Consider the following 20,675-nt stretch of genomic DNA (forward strand, 5'->3'; position numbering starts at 1 on the left):
CCCCCTCCACTGGAAAGCCCCAGAGCCTCAGGACCTGGAGCAGTCGCCGTTGGAGCAGTGGGTCTAGGGGGTGGGGGGTGGATCCTTGCTCCGCCTTCCTTACCAGACCCAGCGTCCGTCCCCTCACTCCTCAGGTTGCACGGAGCTGGTCCCACTGGGCACAGGGCCACCGGGCAGCAGGGTCTGCAAGGGCGGCCGAAAGGCAGGGAGGCTGCTTTGACCAAAGGTTTGAGCCCCCCCCCCCCACTCCTCTCAGTGGGTGAGCGAGGCCGTGCTCGAGGGCCAGAGCGAGAGATCCCACGCTCTGCTGCCCCAAGGCTCTTCACAGACCGGTGCCAGGGGCCAGCCTGGCATCTGTGGGTGCCACCCCAGAGCCTGCTGAGTGACACCACATCCTGCAAGCCTGCTCCGGGTGAGGTATTTTTAGGGAAACCCCCTCTGTCCCATCTGGAGAGCTGGCCCCTCACAAACACACCTCGCCCCTCCTTGCACAGGCCTCCCCATCCAGAAGGAGAAAAGGCAGCTCCAGGACGTCCGCCCTTGTGGAGCCGCCCCTTCTCCCATGGGCTGGACCCTGAGCAGGGCCTGGGGCAGCTGGAGGTGCCACCAAGACATGACAGATGGATCACCACCACAATTTTATTCTTAAATAAACTCAGTCCAAGGCCAGGTTAGGTGGACAGGTGGGGAGAAAGCAGAGGAAGGGCAGGTCGTGGACCCATCCCCCACTGTGAGGCCCCGGGGAACAAAGGGTGCTGGGGGGAGGGCTGGGACCGCCACCATCTCACGCAGCATGGTCCCCAGACCCCACACCCCCGCCCCAGGACCCCTGGGCCCAGCTCAGCCGGTGTGGGGTCCAGCAGCGGGGGGCCGGCCTGCATGGTCACCGTCTGCCCGACAAGAGCTCAGGTTCAGGGGCAATAAGAGGGATGGGATCACACGCCAACAACCTGTGCCTTCCACGGACAGCCACGCTCCCAGCTGCCCAGGGTGGGCGCCCTGGGTCAGCTGGGCCTCCTCCGCCCGCCCCAGCTGGCATTCGGGTCCTCTGTCCAGGAGCATCCAGGACGCCGTGCGGCCACAGCAGACGGGGAGGGCAGAGGTCTTCATGCTCCTTCAGGCAGCAGGACTCAGTGCTGGCGCCCGGGTTCTGACTTCCCCAGGAACTCCCTAGACAGGACAGGACAACCGTCAGCAGCCACCAGGGTCCTGTGGCCCATGGTCTCCGTCAGCCCATCCCAGGAGGACCAGCACCCACACAGAAGGCCTGAGTGACAGACCCAGGGCACCAGCGGAAAGGCCTGGTCAGACCCCGACCCTGTAGGGGCAGAGACCGGGTCTCGGGCTGCTGTCCTTCGTTCTAAACTCTAGAGCTACACTCCAGGCTTGATTTTCTGGAGCGTGTTCCTCTTGCGCTATGGAAATCCTAGCCCTAGAGCAAAGCCATACTCCTTCAGCCCTCAGGGCCCTGCTGAGGTGGCCACGGCGGGCTGACGGGGGTAGGCTGCCATCAGACTCCCCGAGGGCCGGTCCCGGCACCCCAGTGCCAGCAGCCCCATGAAAGCACCCTGCAGGCCACCGGCACAGCGGGGGCTGCCTGTGCCTGGGATGGGGGCAGGGGGTTGGGCCTCACCCTGTCCACACTGCCCTTGGCCACTGTCTTGCCCTCATGCTTGGGCTCCGCACGTGGGAACGGGATGGGTGCCCACAGCCCAGCCACAGTCCCAGCCCAGACTGGCCGCGGTGGTGCAGCCAGGAGCACAGCCTCCCTCCAAGAAGCAGCTGAGGCCAGACAGGCTTCTGGGAGCTGGCCCGGGGTCTCCCATGTGCTATATGTCCCAGGCCGGCCCCAACAGCTGTGTGGGCACCACAGGGTCTGGCGTGCCCCCCGAGGTGGGTGTCTACGCAGCCTGCACAACCCACGCCTAGGGGAGTCACTGCCCTGTGTGACTGTGGCAGCAGTCAGCACGCAAGCCCTCTGTGGAGATGGAAGGCTCTTGAGTGACAGGAACGCCTGGCCTAAGCCTGCACCACCCAGTGAGTCCCAGGTGGGGGATATCTCACCTCAGTATCCGTGGAAGCTCAGGGCTCCTGTAGATGTACTTGTGCCTGTAGCCAAGGTCTGAGTGAAAGGGGATAAACTGAACTTTGAAGTCTCGGAAGCTTCGAGATGGAGCAGCGATGTTGTAGAGCTGGCACAGGGGAGACATGACGGGTCAGCACCCACAGGCACCTGGTGGTCCCCCTGCAGGCAGGGAGGCCGCTGCCCGGGGAAGAGAACCGGAGCACCCCACCAACAATGCTGCTACCCTGCAGCCAGCCTGGCCAGGGCTGCTGATGAGCACCCAGCCCCCAGCACCTCAGCTAGGGACCCATCCTCACGCCTCTCTCCCAGGTGGCCCTTCCTCAGGGGCGGCCGGCCGTGAGGGGCGCGCTGGCCTGACGGCTCACCCCGGGGCCGGGCTGAGGCCCAAGCAGTGCTGCTGGGAGGCCTGTGCCGGCTACAGGGGGCTTTAGGGGAGGACACCTGCCCGCTGGCACCCCCAGCCCTCCACACTCGCCCCCCGGCCCCAGCATCGCCACACCAGGCAGAACGTCCCCCACGACACTCACCGACACATCTAACGCTGTCTCCAGGCAGCAAAGGCAAAGCAAACTAGCAAAAGCAAACGCGGAGGCCTCACAACACTACGGTCCCCGACAGCAGTCCAACCCCCAAGGTTGTGTATCAAGTGTACCGACTGCGACCCCGTGCTGCGGCCGGGGCATCCTCTCCCCTGAGAGTTGTCTCCCTCTGGCCAACCACCGTGAGCCCTCCTGGCTAAGCAGCTAGTGGTCAGGCTCCGTCAGGCCAGGACCCCTGCACAGGGGCCAGGACCCCCCCTACTCACCCTCTCATCTCCTTTTGCCATCACCGAACATACTGGTCAAGAAGCCCACACCCTCTGACTGCTCTGTGCTCACAGGTGTCACCCGTCGGCCCCCACCCAAGTCTCCTTCAAAAGGGGCACCTGCCAGCAGCAGAACCCCTGCACATGCACGTATGCCCGGCCTGGCCTCAACGGGAAGCTGCAAGCCACCCGCCCGCACCAGGGGCAGCACCTGACACCCACCTTTCTGCCAAGCTGGAAGGGCACGACCGGGTCATCCTCCGCGTGCAGGATAAGCAGGGAGCAGGAGATGTGCTTCACACTGCGGGAGGACATGGGGCTAGACCACAAGCCCAGGAGAGGACTGGGGCCTCAGGCCTGCCTATGGCAGGCACCTGACTTCAGGGCGGGCTTCGCCAATGGTGCTCACGGCTAGAATCCCACTGGCTTTCAGTAGAGAACTAAAAGTTGATTTTTTTTTTTTTATTCATGAGAGACACAAAGAGAGGGGCAGAGACAGAGGCCGAGGGAGAAGCAGGCTCCCTGCAGGGACCCAGGATCACGGGACCCCAGGATCACACCCTGGGCCCAAGGCAGATGCTCAAACGCTGAGCCACCCAGGTGTCCCTAAAAGTTGATTTTTTAGATGTTTGTAGCACCATCTATTCAGTCAAGTCTAGAGATCAATTCATCCACCAAATTTGCCCCCTGTGTATTTTCTGGAAATTAAAATGATTATCTCTGCCACTAAATATATTCTTTGAAATTTACAAAACAACATAATTTAGATGGGCCAAGAAATTTATTGCAAATGAATGTTTACTAAAAAAGCCCACACCCTCTAACCTTTGTTAAAAATGACATTCAAGGTCACCCTGTTTACAAATAAATTAATGTTTTCAACAGGTTCACAGATCCAAGCCCTCTAGCAAACCACAGACGGGCCTGGTTCTGGTGGTTCCAGACTGATCTGGGGGCTCCATGAGGGCAGCACTGGGCAAGCCTGGCACCTGGCAGGACCTGGGCCAGGAGACTCGTCACCCCACGGACACCCGGCCTGTCTGGCACTCTGTGCTTCTGCTACTGGTGCACATACCTTGCCCTCTGCTTCCAGGGAGGGGCCTCTCTGCTGTGAGGGTCACACTTTGACAGTGGAATCTTTTTAGGATTTCCACTGTAAACAGTACATCCTAACCTTTACCCACCTCTAGAGAAGGCCAAGTTCACCTGATGTCACCTGCTGTCACCTCAGAGCCGCCCATGGAGGGGCTTGTGACTCCCAGTGGGGGAAGCACGACCAGCCCCCCAACTCTCAGCCAGGAGCATGGCCGAGGGGCAGCTTCGGGGGGCCCAACACTCACTGTGGTGCTTGTGGTTGGAATCCAGGGTTTTTCAGATTATTCTTCTCTAAGTTCCAAAACAATATTTATAAATAAGCAGGTTTTGTGCCTATGTCTACTCAAATTTTAGTTTTAGAACCAAAACACATAATTAAGGGGAAAAATATTCCATTTTTCACATTTACTTCAAAGTGTAAATTCTTAAATGTTAACTGAATATTTATTGTTTTTTAAGATTTATTTATTTTAGAAAGCGAATGGGGAGGGGCAGAGGGAGAGAATCTCAAGCAGATCCCAGCTGAGTGCAGAGCCTGACATGGGGCTCAATCCCCCAACCCTGAGATCAGGGCCTGAGCCGAAACCAAGAGCCAGATGCCTAACTGACTGAGACACCCAGACACCCCAAGAGAAATATTTTAATAGTGAACTTTGTAACATCTTTCTATACCAAACATATGTCAAAAGGCTGAGGCAGCATCCTTCTTTGAGCGACAGTTCCTGTTACTGCTCTAGAACCTGTGGGGAGCTCTGGTTCTGAGGGACTATTGTCAAATAAAACCGCCATACAGACATGCTGTCTCCCTGTTGCTTTACCACCACTACAGTCTTTTCAGATCCCTTCTCTCCCATTTGCAGCTCACAGCCTGATGTGCCCCCTACAAAGGCTGGATGGTTAGAGGAGAACCCCAGTATTCAGAATCTGGTGAGGGTGACTGGTCCTGGGGGTTCTCAGTGTTTTTTTAAATTGAAAAATGAGGTATTGTACTGCAGTACTTACTTTTCATCATTTGCAAATTTAATTCCGCTGCTTGTAATGGGGTCGAGGAAGAACCAGTCAAACCCAGGGAAGTATCGATATATCTGAAGGCGACATGGAAACAAGAGAGGCAGAGGCACCGGTTACAACAGCCACAGAGAAGGCTGGGATCAAGGGTTTAGACAGGCTGCCGAGTGTCCAAAGGTCTCCCCTGCTTCCGAGTGGACTGAGCTGAGGCCACACCACCCCTGCCACTGGACCACAGCCTCCCTGCTTGAGAGGCTCCTGGACTGGCCTGGCATGGCTGTCCCCAAAACAGGCTCCCATGCCACAGGGCAGCAGCTGGGCAGAACCGGCTCTGAGACAATGCTTCCCACAGACACTAGGGCCTCCAGCCCTGGGAAAAACGAGTCCATGTGACTTGGGAGTAAAGCAGCATCAGAGGAGACTATACAGGACTCCTCTGGTCGCCAGGACACAAGGCCTACAAGCACAGCGGGACACAGAGAAGACTCTCCGGGCCAGGCTTGGAAAGGGAGTGTCCAGGGCCTCAGTCTCAGCATGTAAGGAGGGCCTGATTCACCTGGAACCCCCACCAGCGTTCACCCTAGGTGTTAGCTGGAGCCACACCTGGGAGAGCCTGGCTGCCGAGCACCATCCATGTGTGCAGGGAGCTGGGCACCCACCAGCTCCAGGTCTGAGGAGGCAGCCACCGGCCTGGGCAGAGCTCCGGGGTCAATGAACCCTGGTGGGGGTTCCAGGGAGGCAAACCACGCCAGAGGCAAGGCCTCGCAGGGGCCTGTTGTCCTTGGACAGCCCAACTGTGAACCTGTGCTTGTGCCTGGCCACAGAGTTTTAAAATTCCAGGCAGCTCCGTATTCAGGCCAGTGCCCTGAACTAAACAAGGATTACATTTTAACACAATCTGCATTTCTCCAAATATTTAAATGATAATTCCTATGATTTTTATTATTTATTTATTAAAGATTTTATTTATTTATTCATGAAAGACAGAGAGAAACAGAGACACAGGAAGAGGGAGAAGCAGGCTCCCTGCAGGGAGCCTGATGCGGTACTCGATCCCAGGACCCAGGATCACGACCTGAGCCAAAGTTAGATGCTCAACTGCTGAGCCACCCAGGCGTCCCCCTATGATTTTTATTTTATACTTACTTTCTTAAGAGTTACCCTTATAGTAATCATTTTAATAATAAAAAGTCAATTTTTAATAAGATCTGTACTTGCCACTGAGAATGGATGACTCTTAGCTTCCTCACGGATATTAGTGAATGGAGATTCCAATATAAGGGCATCTGGAGGTGTCTCTAGATAAATACAACAAACAGGAAGCTATGAGGTGGGCAAGGCACCCCCACAGAGGCCCATGGGAGACACTGCTCCCCCAGACTTTGCCCCATCGGCCCCCCCGCACCGTTGGTGTGTGAAGAGTGCTCCCAGGGGACTCTTGGGTGGCTGTGATTTGCTCCCTAGAGCCACACCTACTGACACCGTGTATCGGGAGCTCAGCCCTGAAGAGGCTCTGCCAGGTGCTCTAGAATCCGGAGGGAATGTGGGCGTGGGTCAGTCGAGGCCTTACCCAGACCCTGGCCTCAACGCCTGCCCCTGGGGCTCCGACACGACACCAAGCATGGCTGCGTGCTGCTCGTCCACCAGCATCCAATTCCCAAGCACCCACAGCGGAGCCCACACCCACGCAACCAGGACTCACATGTCCACACAAGCCCCTACCTCGCTCACAGAGGCGCCGCACCAGATTTGTCGCCACCCTGAGAAGGGAAAAAGAAACAGTTCAGGTGAATGACGACGGAAGCTGTTTGAGATGAAACCAATCTGGTCTTCAAAGTGAACAAGAAGCTGTTGGACCTGTGGGGCGGTTGGTGGGGCGTGGGGGAGGGTGTGGACACAGATGCCCTAGGACGTGGGTGGGCCCTACCGCCCCTGCCATCAGCCGCCCCCCCTCAGCCAAGGATGGTGCTGACACCCCCGGACCTCCCGCCACCCCAGGACTGCACTGGGAGGGTCCCGTGCAGACCGCCACAGCAGGACGGCCTGCTCCTGCTCTGCCCGGGCTCCTGTGGCAGGCTCCACTCACTCTCCCCGGCACCACCCAGCCCGCAGCCCCCGCCCCGACTGCCGGGTGCTGTCCGAGGTACGCAGCAAGGGGAGGCAGCAGCTAGGGTCACTGCCCCCAAGGAAGCCCCGCTGGAAACAGGATGGGTGCCAAAGGTCTCAGGACTCTGGGCAATGACAGCCCCGCTCCTTTTACAGACACCTCTGGACCTTCCATCAGCAGAGGCAATTCAGGCGGCCCCAAATGCAACATTAAACTGTTTTCCCATCTTGGCAGATGTAGGAAGGGAACTACCCGCTGCTTCTCCCCCAGGTTCTTTCTTGGGTGAGCCAAGCACAGGCTAAGTGGCCAACGCTGTTTACAAACGTGCCCAGTTTGCATGTAATCAAGGCCCAGCACTTGGGCATCCGAGCCAGCACCCACCCTCCAGAGCCAGGAGGTGCAAAGTCTTTGTGCATCCAGGACTCGAGCCCCATCTCACGCTGCTCTAAAGACATCTCTCTGGGTGCACCCTTGGAATGGAGGCAAGCGCGCCTGTCTCCCGGCAGAGGGCGATGGCCTCCCCACCACTGCCTGGGTGTGTCTCAGATCATTTCTTGGGTTGAGGAGTTAAAGTAGCTCCAACTCTTTATGGGTTTTGTGGTGCTTCATCCCCTACCCTCACCAGGGGAATAAGGGCTGAGGCATTTTGGGACTCATGGTGTCATGGATCCAGAAGCCACAGGGCACTCTTGGAGAGACTGGGTAGAAAGTGGCCCCATGAAGACCTGCTCCCCCAAGGCTCCACCATGCTGTGAACTCACCCAGTGCCTAGGGAATGACCCCAAATATACACAGGGTTGTCTCCACTCCGGGCTTTGATCCAGTCAAAAACATGGAGTGCATCATAGGTCATGCCTCGCTCTGATGGGGTTCCTACTGAGTCACCCCAACCTGGCAGGGGAGAAACAGCAAGAGGAGGAAGTCAAATCCAGCCTGTGGAACCTCCAGAAGAGCAGACTCAACCCTTCTTTCTCAACACGCAGCCCGGGCCTGTCGGGGACAAAGGAAGTCTCTGCCACCATCATCCACAACCCCATGCAAGGAGTATCTGGGCAAGCCCCCTCCTACTTCTCCCATATCCTCACCCCATTACAATTCCTGAACCCAGCCACCCACACACCCTTGTCCAAAGTCCCGATGAACAACTGACAGGACAGACCCAGATTCCTCCAGGCAGATGGCTCGCTGGTGGGTGGCCAGCGTTGACGGGTCAGCGAGAACCCACCCTGTCCAGGGGCCTCTGCAGGACAGGGAGGGGAGCCCACGACCAGCTCAGCCCAGCTGAGGACAGATGTGGGGAGTCAGGCTGGAGGCAGGGGCAGGATTCCAGGCTCAGGACAACTCTGACCCAGAAAGGGAAGGGGGTCCTAGAAGAGTAGAGGAAAGCTAACCATCTCTGCTCCTAGACCACATCTTCCCCCAGAGCCCTGCCCCAGGCTCTTGGAAAGGACAAATGCCACTGTCGTTTCTAGCAAGTCAGCAGTGAGTCATCATCAAGTGATCTGAAAGCACAAGGCTCAGAAAGAGCCAGTTCTGCTGCATAAGCACACCCACAGTTAGTGAGCACAATGAGCTGCTTCCCCTGGGCACTCTGGATGCCAGATTAGGGGAGAGACGAGGCCTGATGAAAGGCCCAGGTGTGGACACAAGGAGGGACACAGGGACGCAGACATGCAGAGCCCCCAGGAGAACTGGAGTAAGGAGGTGCTACAGAGGGGCACAGCTGCCTCTCTCTCACCGCGAGGTCTCTAGCCCCCCACAAGAGCAGAACACCCTGTAGCACGGAGAAAAGAGTAAGTGGGCTACTTTCTAGATCCTTATGTGCAGTTTTTCCCAACCCAGAACTTTCAAACGCTTTTCCATGAAAGAACCTTCCGTGCCACAGGCAGAGTAAGGCCCCCAGAGGTCCCATCCACATGTCTGGAGCTGGGGACTGTGTGAGATTATGTGGTTGGGGGAGGGTGAGGATTCAGGCCGCTGATCAGCGGATCTGAGATGGGCAGCAACGGCTCTCAGGCGCCGGCACAGTAGTCATATTGTGAGTAATCACATTGTCTACACAATGCGTGGCAGAGACAGAAGCCAGGGTCGGGGAGCCCAGGCCCAAGGACAGCTCTGAGAAGCTGGACAAGGTAAGGGACCTCCTGAAGGGACTGGCCCTGCCAGCACTTGGACATTAGCCCAGTGGCTGAAGATTCTGGACTTTTGGACCTCCAGAACTGCAAGATGAATCTGTGCCCTTTTAAGACGGCACGTTTGTGGTAATTTGTTACAGTGGTAAGAAGGAACTAACACAATGCCCACGCTCACTGCCTGAAAGCGTGGACACCACCACCCTCGCCAGCAGGTCGAACCAAGCCTGCTGCCGCTGAGACTCCAGGAGGCTGCTCACAGCCTACGGGAGATGGTCTGTCATCTCTTCAGCACCAAGCCCTCTAACTCATTCAAGAAAGAAAAATCACTCGGCCGAGGAAGAATCTTCCTTCTTTCTCAATAGTTCTTTTTCCCGCTTTTAGAACTTCAACAAGACCAGCTCCCCTGCCCATAAGTCATGTCTGATGACCAGCTTTGGAGGAGTCAAAGTCCAGGAAAGAAAACCCAGCCTTTTCTGCACATAAAACGTGGCCAATAGAGACACGTGCAAGGGCTCCAGGCACCAAGGCCTCCCCTACAGGAGGGGTGCCCCTGGCGGCATGCAGGACACACACAGGGGCCCGTGTTCCCCCACGACCCCCATACTCGCCATCACTGCAGGGCAGGGCACCGCCCACTGCCAGCACCACCTCGGCCTCCCAGGGGACACCCCCTCAGCGGACCCTGCCGTGGGAGGCGGGCTCAGATTCGTCCCTGCGTTAAGACTCACCTCTGTAGTCAAAGGTGACCACGTGGTAACCAAGGGAACTCAGCACCTGTAGAGTGAAAAATAAATACCTGGGCAACAAATCCACACGTCCTAGATGGAGGGCCACTGGCCTCTGATGACCCCAGCTTGACCTTGGTCTCCATGCCCCGCACACTGTGCCAGCTGAACAAAGTCTGCCCCTAGGCTGCCCCATCCTGTAACCGCACGTCCGCTGCTGCTGCAGGGCACACAGACGCCCTCCGCCCCGGCGGGACACGGAAAGATGGTTCTCTGCAGCTCAGACCAACAGTGCACCCCCGTGCCCTCACGGGCTCATGGGCAGCCGCCTTCCAGGAGAGACACCCAGAGACCAGGGACCCAGAAGGAGGGCTCTACGGTCAACCCAGCATCTCAGACATTAAGCTTTTTTTTTTTTTTTTCCCAGACATTAAGCTTTTGTCAAATCTTTCCTTATAAAAACAAAATCCCCCTAAGACCACATGATCTCCTGGGTTAGGTGATAGAGTCCCCGCCTGAGCTCTCCTGGGGTGTGTCCAAGGCCAGGTGAAAGTGGGCAGCCACCAGCACCCCCAGAATCACCTCAAGGAGGTGGTGTGCCTCCTCCAGGACCTCAGCAGGGACCACAGCTCTGCAAGCACATGCCCGCCCTGACATGAGCCAATTCTGCCGGGGAACAAACCCTCTACAGCCCATAGCAGCCCTCACCCTTGGTGCAGGAGGGACAGAGGACAAGACGCAGGTGCTTCCTGGCATTCCGTCCCTCTCTGTTGGCTTAGCCACTGCAGGCGTCCCTTCTGTGAGGGAGGATGAGGAAGATGGCCCTGGGGCCACAGTACCTTTCCAGCTCTGACACTCGAGCTTCCAAAAATGATCACCAAACAGCAGCGAGAGTCTGAGCGCTGGGAGACCCGCGGCCCCTCCGTGGTGGGCCTGAACCCAGGCTCCAGGGAGGGACCTGGCCGAGCGGAGCTCCAACCTGCAGCGAGCTGCAGGACCGCGGCTCCCTGGCCCTCGGTGCTCTCCAGTCGTGCCAGAGGAGAAATGCAGCACGTAACAATTTCATTGCCAATATCTGCTATATGATCCCCAATGTCCCTCATTCTGCTCTGGAAGCTTTCCCTGGAGCAGCATGACAGGGAAGCAGTCCATGGCAGAAGCGGCCACGAGGCATCGCCATCAACCCTCTCACAAGGGCTGAGGGACCCCCTGCCGTTCACGACTCCTGCAAGGGCGGCGGGGAAATAACACTGTGGTGACGTGCTTTCCTTCCTATACCACGTGCACACCGCGGGCCTGCCACACACACTGTGCACGCGGCTCTGCCCTTCCTATGCCCTGCGACCACAGATTTGCCCGCCAAGCACCCTGCGAACGCCGCTCGGTCCTACATTATGTGGATACCACTGCCCAGCATCACCCCACGCTCTCTGCCCTCCCGGCAGCATCAGCCCTCCCAGCATCACCCACCCCACCCTCCTGGCATCACACTGTGCACACCACTCTGCTTGTCCTATACTGTGTGGACACCACTCTGCCCCCCCAACACAGCCTGTGGACACCACTCTGTCCATCATACACTGTGTGCTGTCTTCACCTACCTTATAAAGCTCCACCCGATGGTCGCCTCCTCTAGAGCGTCAAGGAAAAGGAAACAAGAATGGGTGTTAGCACATCTTCTCAAAAAGGCAGGCCCCAGGTCAGCACTGGAGTGTCTGGGTCCTTAGTGACTTGGTCCCCAAATCCATACAGGGAGGGTCAATGGTGGTCAGGTGACCTCCTCTGCAGGGCATCATCGTGGCTCTATGCTTGTTTCTGGCAATACTGAGACAAGCAAGGGATAGTCTTAGCACTTTGGGGATATTTCTTAATTATTACCTTCTCCTATTTTTGACCAGGTGATACACAGGTACAATAGAAAACCCAGAAGACACAGCAAGAAACACTCCTGCCCAGCATGCAGCCCCCCAGCTCCCCAGTGACCAGCACGTAGGCAGAAGCGAAAGTGCTTCTTTACTCAACGCACACTCACAGGGACCTGCCACAGCCAATTCCAGTACTCTTTTTAGCAGTGGTTCACTTTCCTTCTCTTGCAGTCAATCTGGCTCTTTCCTGCCTGCTGTGAACCTAAGTTTTGCTGCCACGGCCATACCCTTCTGCATATGTGCGCTCCACGTGTGGGATGCGTTCCTACACATAGAACTGCTGGGTGGAAGGTGTATGTGATTGTAAGCTTGACGACTGCTGCCCAGGCATCTTCAGAGGGGTCCTGGCCCATCTCCCAGCCTCACACCCACAGATTAGACTATGGTGGGCACTTGTCACAGACCTAAACAGGCTTCTATGGATCCCAACTGTTTTGCGTCTCTACTTCTTTGTCCAAGGACTATCTATCCCTTCTCACACTTTGTCTAGTTGTTGGGCAGCCATTACTGTGGATGGACAGCAAAGTGGGGACGAGGTCACCTCAGGCAGGAAAGCCTGTCAGCAGGCGAGCTCACCCTCTCCAGACTTCTCAGTTTTCCTTCCCTAGAGTGAGCACCATGGCCACTGCGGGTGTCGGCAGGGGCAGACAAGGAGTGTCCAGAGAGAGACAGGAATGAGACAAAGGAGGAAAAGCAATGCATTGTGCCACAGAAATACAAGGGAATGAGTTTCAGGACGAGAAGGAAATACTGCAAAATGTTTCCAGTGATCTTTGGAAAAATTCCTGCTGGCTCTCGTTGGGATTGTTCAAATTTCCTACGTCAAGCAAAAAGAAGAGAGTTTAGCACATGACTCAGTGCGCAGCAGTAGCCGAGGACCGGCTCTCGGGGAGTCAGGGCCGCTGCAATCCTGCCAGGCCTGTGGTGGGGAGTGGGGTATGGGGGAAGGGGAAGCACTTCCAAAGTCACAGTGTTCCTTCAAACTGAAGTTTCAGCTGACTTGGTCTTTTTTACCATGTGACTGGTATTGCTTAACTGAATCTTATTCCCAGGAAACTAGAGAATTTGCTCATTTATAGAAAGATGCTACCAGAGCAGTTATAACCATTTGCTCTTTGAAAAGCAGAAGAAAAACCCACTGTGGCTTATCCCAGAAAGAGAAGAAAGCAAACTGCCAAGTGCTTGCATGATTCCACTGCCAAGCACTCTGCTCACCAGGCACACCATCCGCATGAGCCGCACTTCCCAGACTCCCCGCAGTGTGCAGCCTCCCTGCCCTGACACCACCATGATCTCCTTGTTGGTTCTGCCTATAAAATGACCCCACGCCGAGCCTCCCACAGTGGCCAAGGCGCCACACTGACCCTTATCTGGGCCCTGCAGTGGCCCTGTCTCCTGCCAGCTCCTGCCGGCTCTCTCTCATGCATCCCTAAGGAAGCTGCAACAACGGTGACCCTCCTGGGGGTTTTCAGGCAATGCTCTGTTCAGAAAATGCACCTCCTCCCTCACCCATGCTGTGCTCCCACAGATTCTCCTGAACAAGGTCGACCATGTGGGTAGAAGAAGCCAATTCCCAGCTAACCTGAAGGACATGCCATTAAAACCACTCTTGAAAAGCATCTGGGATAAACCTGAGCAAGGGCATGGCCTGCCATAGACAGTGCGTGCCTCAGCAGCAGCCCAGCAGGACACACTGGCATTGCTGGCTTCCAGCTGAGAGAGAGAATTCACACCCATCACCAACCCAACAGCATGGCAGGGCAGCCAGTGTGGCTGAGCTTATCTGTGTGCACTCAGCTGGGATACCTCTGCTTTTAGCCGTCCCACCTTCAATGTCACCTGACTCCTCAGCACTCACTGCCTCTTGCCAGGAAGTGTGCCTCTTCCCCCAGAAGGGCATGCCTACCAGCATGAAATGCCAGACTGCCTCGCCCCTCAGATGGCATGACAAACCAGCCAGTGAACACGAGACCACACTCCCCAGTGGCGCTGCGGCCCTCAACTATCACAATGACCCCTCACTCACCGGGAACCCTCATTCACTGTGTCATAGGCCCTCCCTCTACCCGCCCCCAGAGACGTCAGGAAGAAGGGACCCCCTGACTCTGGTCAAGGATCTGGGTCACAATGACAGAGATGCAGCCTCCTCCGTGCCACTCAGGTGCAGCGAGCCCAGATACGGGGCCTCTGGATAACGCTGCCCACATCTGCTTAACACGGGGTGGGGGGGTCCCGAGGAAAGTGTACCGGGCCCACCTGGCAGGCAGCTCTGCTGTGCTCTGAGCCTGGGGATATGGCTTCAGGGGAGTTTCACCCTGACCCCTTCCCCACCAAGCCCCTCTGCCTTTTCCTGTGTTCTTGGGATGCTTCACAGCCCCGCTGCCTGCACATTCCCTCACTGCAGTGGGTCAGCAGACCCAACCAGGCCAGCACTGCAGAGACCACACACCACGTGGGGTCCTCTCCCTCACCTGGTGCCTGCATTCCCATGGAGGTACAGGATGATAGGGTGGCTGGAAGCCAAGGCATCCTCGTACCACATCTGGTCCTTTCCTTGGGCGTCCTTCCACCAGACAGCAGGGACAGTGTGCCTGGAAACAGAAGCAGCATGGAGTGGCATGATCAGATGAGGGTGACTGCTGATAGACACAGGATGAGAGTCACAACCAAGCAGAGAGCAGGACGGGTGGGCCAGGGAGGCAAACTGCCCCCATCACCAAAGGAAAGAACTACAGAGCTCTCAAGCTCTAGAGCTGGCTGCTGACAGCCTAGGTAGATTTTCTGATTTGTACCCAGGCCCCTCTGGGCCACAGAAGCTCCCCCTGGTAGCAGTTGGCCAGGGGTGGGGGTGGGGGTGGAGTTTCTCCCATGTGAACTGGACACTCTGTAAGGTAAGATCTAACCTGGCTTGGTCACCAGGCCTTCACCCAGGCCTCCCACAAAATGAATGCTTAATAAATACTAGCTGAATAGCACCATCCCCCCTCACACATACCCATATTTTTAAGCTATACACAATTTAATTCACAACATACTTAAGATAGTTCAGGCTGTCACAGGTGCTAATTCAGCAACACTGATCTTTACAAGCTGGATCAGAAGCCTGGAAATCCTTAAGCACCATTTCTAATGTATAGCACATTGCAGAGCCTGCTCACCAGGCATCTGGGAGCAGACCTGTCTCTGTAGGAGGAGACACTACAGGCGAACATGCTGCGTGAGTGAACTGGCAGTCAGCCTGGCTCATCCCACACCTGGCCGGGCAGGTGCACTCTGTCTCTCTAGCCAGAACTACCCCTCAGAGAGATGCTCCAGTGAATCTGAAGTCAGTCCACACCAAATACTATTAATCCCTGGGGAGGGTCTGATTTAATGAGGTTTTTCTATAAAATATAAAACACATTCACATTTATTAGCAAGAATTCTTGCAAATATTAAATGGCCATTTTAAAATTTTCTAGCTCTTAAGTTTTGGCATTTCACTTATTTGTTTTGGTCAGTGGGTGGGGCAGAGAGAAGAATCTTAAGCAGACTCCACACCCAGTACGAGCATGATGTGGGGCTCGATCTCACAACCCTGAGATCACTATCTGAGCTGAAACCAAGAGTCAGATGCTTATCAACTGAACCACCAGGTGGCCTTGGCATTTAACTTCTAATGTTTCTTTGACCATTTCTAGAGGATCGCATTTTGGGTGGTTCTGATCATAATGATCACTTCTTCAGCAATTACAAACCCATGGGACCGAAAGGCACATTTTAAGGTCTGGAAGCTGATGCACTGCCAAGAGCCAACTGACCCTAAACCAGGGCTCCTAACATAGGCCCCAGAAGCTCCAAGCCAGAGGAGAGGGACCTGTTCCCAGGGCTCTCCTGCCCCCTGCCAGGTGGAGAGTTTACGCCCCCAGAGAGGCAGCTGAAGGCAAGACCTACTGCTGCCCCAGGGCTTGCACTGTCCTCACAACAGCAGAGGGTGCAGACTTGGGCAGGCAGCCGGGGCCCAGCAGCACACAGCCTGGTGTCAGTATGTTGAGTCTCCCCATTGTCGTCACTAAGTACAATCTTCTTAGGTGACTGCTGTGAGAGCTTTCAGCCTAAATATCCACAGCACACACACCTCTCTCAGAGTAGACCACCCTGAGCACTAGCCACGGAAGAGGTCCTCATCTTCACCAACAATCCCTGTCCCATCTCAAAGCACAGACCACACTAATCAGTGGGAAGGCCGACTAATTCCCAACCAACAAGCTCTGAGCAAAGCACATCATGCTTCTGACCGAAGACATGAAAGCAAAGTGTCCCAGGTACACACATTGGTCACTAAATACAGGACTGAATTAAACCAGAAATAACAAAAGCCTAATCCCAGCATCAGCTCCTACAGCAGTAGGAGCATTTAATGTTCTCTACCCAGGACCACAGATGTGGCTACAACCCTTCACAGCCCACAGCACTTCACCTTGAAGCGTCTCCCATGCACAGCACTCTTCTGTGAGGGCAGAGGGAGACGTCGCAGCTACTGAGAGAAACCCCGCTAAAGGGGTATGGATGCCAGGCTACCTCTGAGAGAAGACAGAAAATGAAACAGAAAACTTGGTCATTTTTAATTTAGTAGCAAAAACATCCACTTGTCCGTAGGGAAAAGCAAGAAAACACATTCCAAGGGAACAGAAAGAAGTCATAGGACTTAAGTCCCACTTAAATTTGTGACTCGGGGGATCCCTGGGTGGTTCAGCAGTTTAGTGCTTGCCTTCGGCCCAGGATGTGACCCTGGGGTCCCGGGATCGAGTTCCACATCAGGCTCCCTGCATGGAGCCTGCTTCTCCCTCTGCCTGTGTCTCTGCCTCTCTCTCTCTCTCTCTCTCTCTCTCCCTCTCTCTCTCTCTCATGAATAAATAAATCTTAAAAAAAAAAAAAAGCTTATTTAAAAAAATAAAAAATAAAAAAATAAATTTGTGACTCAAAAGAGTCAATACAAGAGGCAAAGGCCACATTATCAGTGGCTGGAAGCGCTGCATGCAAAGACACTCAGCTGTTCTCAAGGTCCAGACATTCCCTTGTCTGAGGAGACAGGGGCTCCCGTGCTCACATTTCTTCCTTCTCCCTGGAAGTAAGGCTCTTGCCCACAGACAACCCGGTTCACACAGCCCTCGCTGTCTCAAAGCCTCAGAAGAGCTAGTGCCATCTCATCGTGCTCCATTATGATCAAACTTAGTCAAGATCTCTGCTTTGGAAACAGAGGGGGAGGGTAAAAACGGATGGGCAATCGTCCTGGGCAATCCTGGCCATGCTGCCGCCCACTCACCAGACTCCAATGGTCACATCTTCCTCTGGCTGGAGGTAGTAATTACACGTGTGATTCAAACCTTGATCCTGTGGTTTTTTCAAGTCAATGAAATAGGGAACCCTCACTGTGGAGGACAAAGAGATGGAAACCAAGATTAGTGGGGGCAGACGGACACACATGTACATGCACAGCAGATGCCAAGCTCTCAGGAAGTGCTGAGTCCTTTCCAACCCAAGGCCGCCCAGTCCACACAGCCCTCCGGCCTCAGGTGCAGGGCTGGCAAGCAAGCACAGGAACACTGTGAGCACGCCGGCACATCCCTTAGCAAGGGCGAGGTCTGAGCACAGATGGACCCCCTGATGGTTACGGTTGTGTGTGTTTTTTTGTTTTTGTTTTTGTTTTGTTTTGTTTTTGAGAGAGAGTGAACATGTGAGGAGGGGAAGGGACAGGAGAGAAAGAGAATCTGAAGCATATTCCACACCCAGTATGGAGCCTGACATAGGACTCGATCTCATGACCCTGAGATCATGACCTGAGTTGAAATCAAGAGTCGGGTGCTTAACCAAGTGAACCAGGCACCCCAAAGATTGAAAAACTTAAAAAAAACAAAACCAAAAAAGTTGAGGTGACATTTACTCACTTTATAAAATGGCAACTCCCAAAAGGGCAGGATGGTCCTGACCTCTAGCCAATCCCACCTTACATAAGGGAGTCACACACATCAGCATAGTTTTCTCTGGCAAAGAAAGTAGTTTCACTACGTAACTGCACATATCCACATGGCACAAAAGCCAAACGTGCTCATCTCCTACTGCCGTCCCATTCCTGAGCCACAAGCATTGACCTCCCACCTCAGGGCCTTTTTGCACTTACTGTCCTCTGCATCTGAGTACCCTCCCGCCACATTTAGCTCTCATTCCTCAAATGCCCACTGTAGCTCGCTACACGTCTGCTGAAGAAATGAAATACCCACTCATGAGGACATGGGGATGCACACATGCTCATTCCCCAGAAATTCCCTGAGCATTTCAGACCATGCAAGGAAAGAAATCCTTCTACGAAGGTGGTTTTTGTACCTCCAGCTTCTTAACCCACCTCTTCCCCAAGAAGAAGACTGAATTTTTTAAACTTTATTACTTTCTCCAAAAAGAAAAAGGGCCATAAAAGGAAGCGGCACCACATGTCCTGGTGCTTCCCACCATTCCTGCGCTGTGCGTGTGTGCCCTCTCGCAGCACCTCCTGTGACAAACACACCACCTCTTCCACTCTATAGCTCCGTTAGCCACCAGCTCACACATCACAGGCCTGGGACTTACATGCAGGCGGCCTGACTCCACAGCCCACACTCCTGACCCATCACACAGGAAAGAAGGTAATGGTAAATGATCCTGACTGGCCCTCATGTCCTTCTCAGGACGTTGAGGTGTGCCCTCCCCAACCCCAGGATACACTGCAGTCCCAACCTCCAGCCCATCAGAATGTGGCCTTACTTGGAAATAGGGTCTTTACACAGATAATCAAGCTAACATGAGGTCAGAAGGTGGACTCCAATCCAGTATAGGTGGTGTCCCTATTGACAGGGGAAATTGGGATACAGACAAGGACAGACGAGGACAGTGTCAAGACAGCAGGAGAGAGCTGTGTGCGGACAGAGGCGGAGGCTGGAGGGGTGCAGCTAGAAGCTGAGGGACACTGCACACTACTGGCCACCACCAGAGGCCAGGAAGAGGCAAGGAAGGACTATGCCCAGAGTCTCAGGGAGCCTGGCCCTGCTGATACCGTCATTTCAGCTTCCAGGCTCTAGACCTGGGAGACAAGAAATTGCTATTGTGTTAAGCCGTCTAGTTTGTGGTATTTGTTACAGCTGCCTCCAGGGACCAAAGCAGCCATGTATGGAGGTCAGATTTTACTCTGGCAACAGGACTCAGAGAAGCTCCTGAGCAGAGAGAGCGCTGGCAAGGGCCTCTGTTTCCCATGCTGTTTCAGATGCAGGTACCTCCTCCCACAGTGTCCATTCTGGGACACTGGGCCATGCTGTGGAAGCTGGTGGCTGCAGCCTCATGCGTCTCATGCACCAGCTCATCATCTGACAACTGTGAATGAAAGGACGTCCTCCATACAACTCTGAAAACCCAAACCCGGCCCCAGATTCCCTTAATTCCACTCCTGAGACAGGAGTTATTCACCTCATGTCTCCATGCCAAACAGAAAGTGGGCGTCATCAAGGCTGAGGGTACTTGGCTTCCACCAGCTCAGTGCTCGGGCCTCAGCCTGTTCTATGTTGGGGGAGAAGGTGGCCAAGCTACTTCCACACTAGCCCAGAGCCCCCAAGAGGACCCCCTACCTGTGAACAGTGTTCACTGAGGATCAGCAGCTAATTCCCAAAGCTTCCAGGCCTGAGGAATTTAGAAACTGAGAAGCTGCCAGATTCTACTTCAGGAAGACCTCATTCCACAAGACTTGTCCTCCCATTCACTTTTATTTCCATTTTAGAAATAATTGTGAAAAAGAAGGCAGTGAATGTACCAAGTCCAGCAGACTTGGTAACAGAGGAACCTCTGGCCTCCAAGTGCCTCTCTTCTCATGGGGCCCCTCCAGAGAGTAGAGGTCCGTGGTCAGTCCTGGGGGGTCAACTGCAGAGACTTGTGGCCAGAGGAACCACTGGCAACCACTGGTCTAAGCAAGCAGAATGCCACAAAGGGATGGGGTCAAGGAGTGCAGGGGTAGGGTTAGATTATATGCCCAGGCCAGAACACACCTCACTCCTACTGGCTGGTAACAGCTGGGTACCAGGGCCCTCTGACCTCCTGTGCTATCCTTTGGCCAATGACCCTCGGGGCCCCGCTTCATTCACAGCGTTGGAGCAGGGACACAGCACAGGGCACACCATAGGGCACATGGCAGGGACAGGAGTGAGGAGTGTGGGACAGTGACCTGGCCCCTCACTGTTAGCTATGCAAGTTCGGCCTCACATGCAGCTAAGTGCACACAGCCTAGGAACCCAAAACACAGGCTGCTGTGCCTACAGGCCAGCAAGACCCATCCAGCTGCTTCAACCCCACTTCTGGCTTTTCTTCCTTCCCTTCTCCATTATCTACCCTCCAACCCACAAACTATGGGCATGATTTAGAAAGGATCTTGCACAAATGGTCTTCAATCAATAATAGTGAGTCCATGAATAAATGGAAAACAACCCATTCTATCATCCCTTCTTTAGTCCAGTGTCACTTGTACCTCCAAGTCCATCTGCAAATGCACAATACGGTGAGAGGCTACAGCTACTTAGTCACAATGGACACTTCTGACCATCTGGGGATCTTACAAATTGGGGCACCCCCTCATCCCAGTCACAGGTGCACTGGAAGAGGGGTGGTGCCAACAAAAGGAGGGCCAGAGGGCTCTCTGGGTTTTATCAAACTCTAACACTGTGATGGGGGGCTGCTGGGCTTCCATAAAAAGAAAAGGAGTAAGAATGAGTATGCAAGTTCCTCAAAAACTTAAA

General features: G+C 54.8%; 1 protein-coding gene across 6 annotated transcripts in view; it reads right to left on the reverse strand.

The window, feature by feature from the left end:
- Positions 1-621: 621 nt before the first annotated feature.
- The window catches only part of ABHD12 (abhydrolase domain containing 12, lysophospholipase), a 66,521-nt gene continuing 46,467 nt past the window's right edge, over positions 622-20,675 (reverse strand). For 2 of the 6 annotated variants that reach the window (XM_035705305.2, XM_025461506.3), the window contains exons 3-13: positions 17,192-17,297; positions 14,358-14,477; positions 11,563-11,593; positions 9,965-10,010; positions 7,863-7,992; positions 6,717-6,754; positions 6,213-6,292; positions 4,989-5,071; positions 3,114-3,192; positions 2,065-2,192; positions 622-1,170 (exon numbers count right to left, since the gene is read on the reverse strand). In XM_035705305.2, coding sequence (XP_035561198.1) covers positions 1,131-1,170; positions 2,065-2,192; positions 3,114-3,192; positions 4,989-5,071; positions 6,213-6,292; positions 6,717-6,754; positions 7,863-7,992; positions 9,965-10,010; positions 11,563-11,593; positions 14,358-14,477; positions 17,192-17,297 — 881 coding nt within the window. In that variant the 3' untranslated portion in view covers positions 622-1,130. Of the gene's footprint in view, positions 1,171-2,064; positions 2,193-3,113; positions 3,211-4,086; positions 4,278-4,988; positions 5,072-6,212; positions 6,293-6,716; positions 6,755-7,862; positions 7,993-9,964; positions 10,011-11,562; positions 11,594-14,357; positions 14,478-17,191; positions 17,298-20,675 lie in introns of those variants that run through there. The other 4 variants (XM_049100044.1, XM_049100045.1, XM_049100046.1 and 1 more) reach the window with 3 other exon arrangements.

The sequence above is a fragment of the Canis lupus genome, chromosome 23 (genome assembly GCF_003254725.2).
Source record: "Canis lupus dingo isolate Sandy chromosome 23, ASM325472v2, whole genome shotgun sequence".
Taxonomy (NCBI): domain Eukaryota; kingdom Metazoa; phylum Chordata; class Mammalia; order Carnivora; family Canidae; genus Canis; species Canis lupus.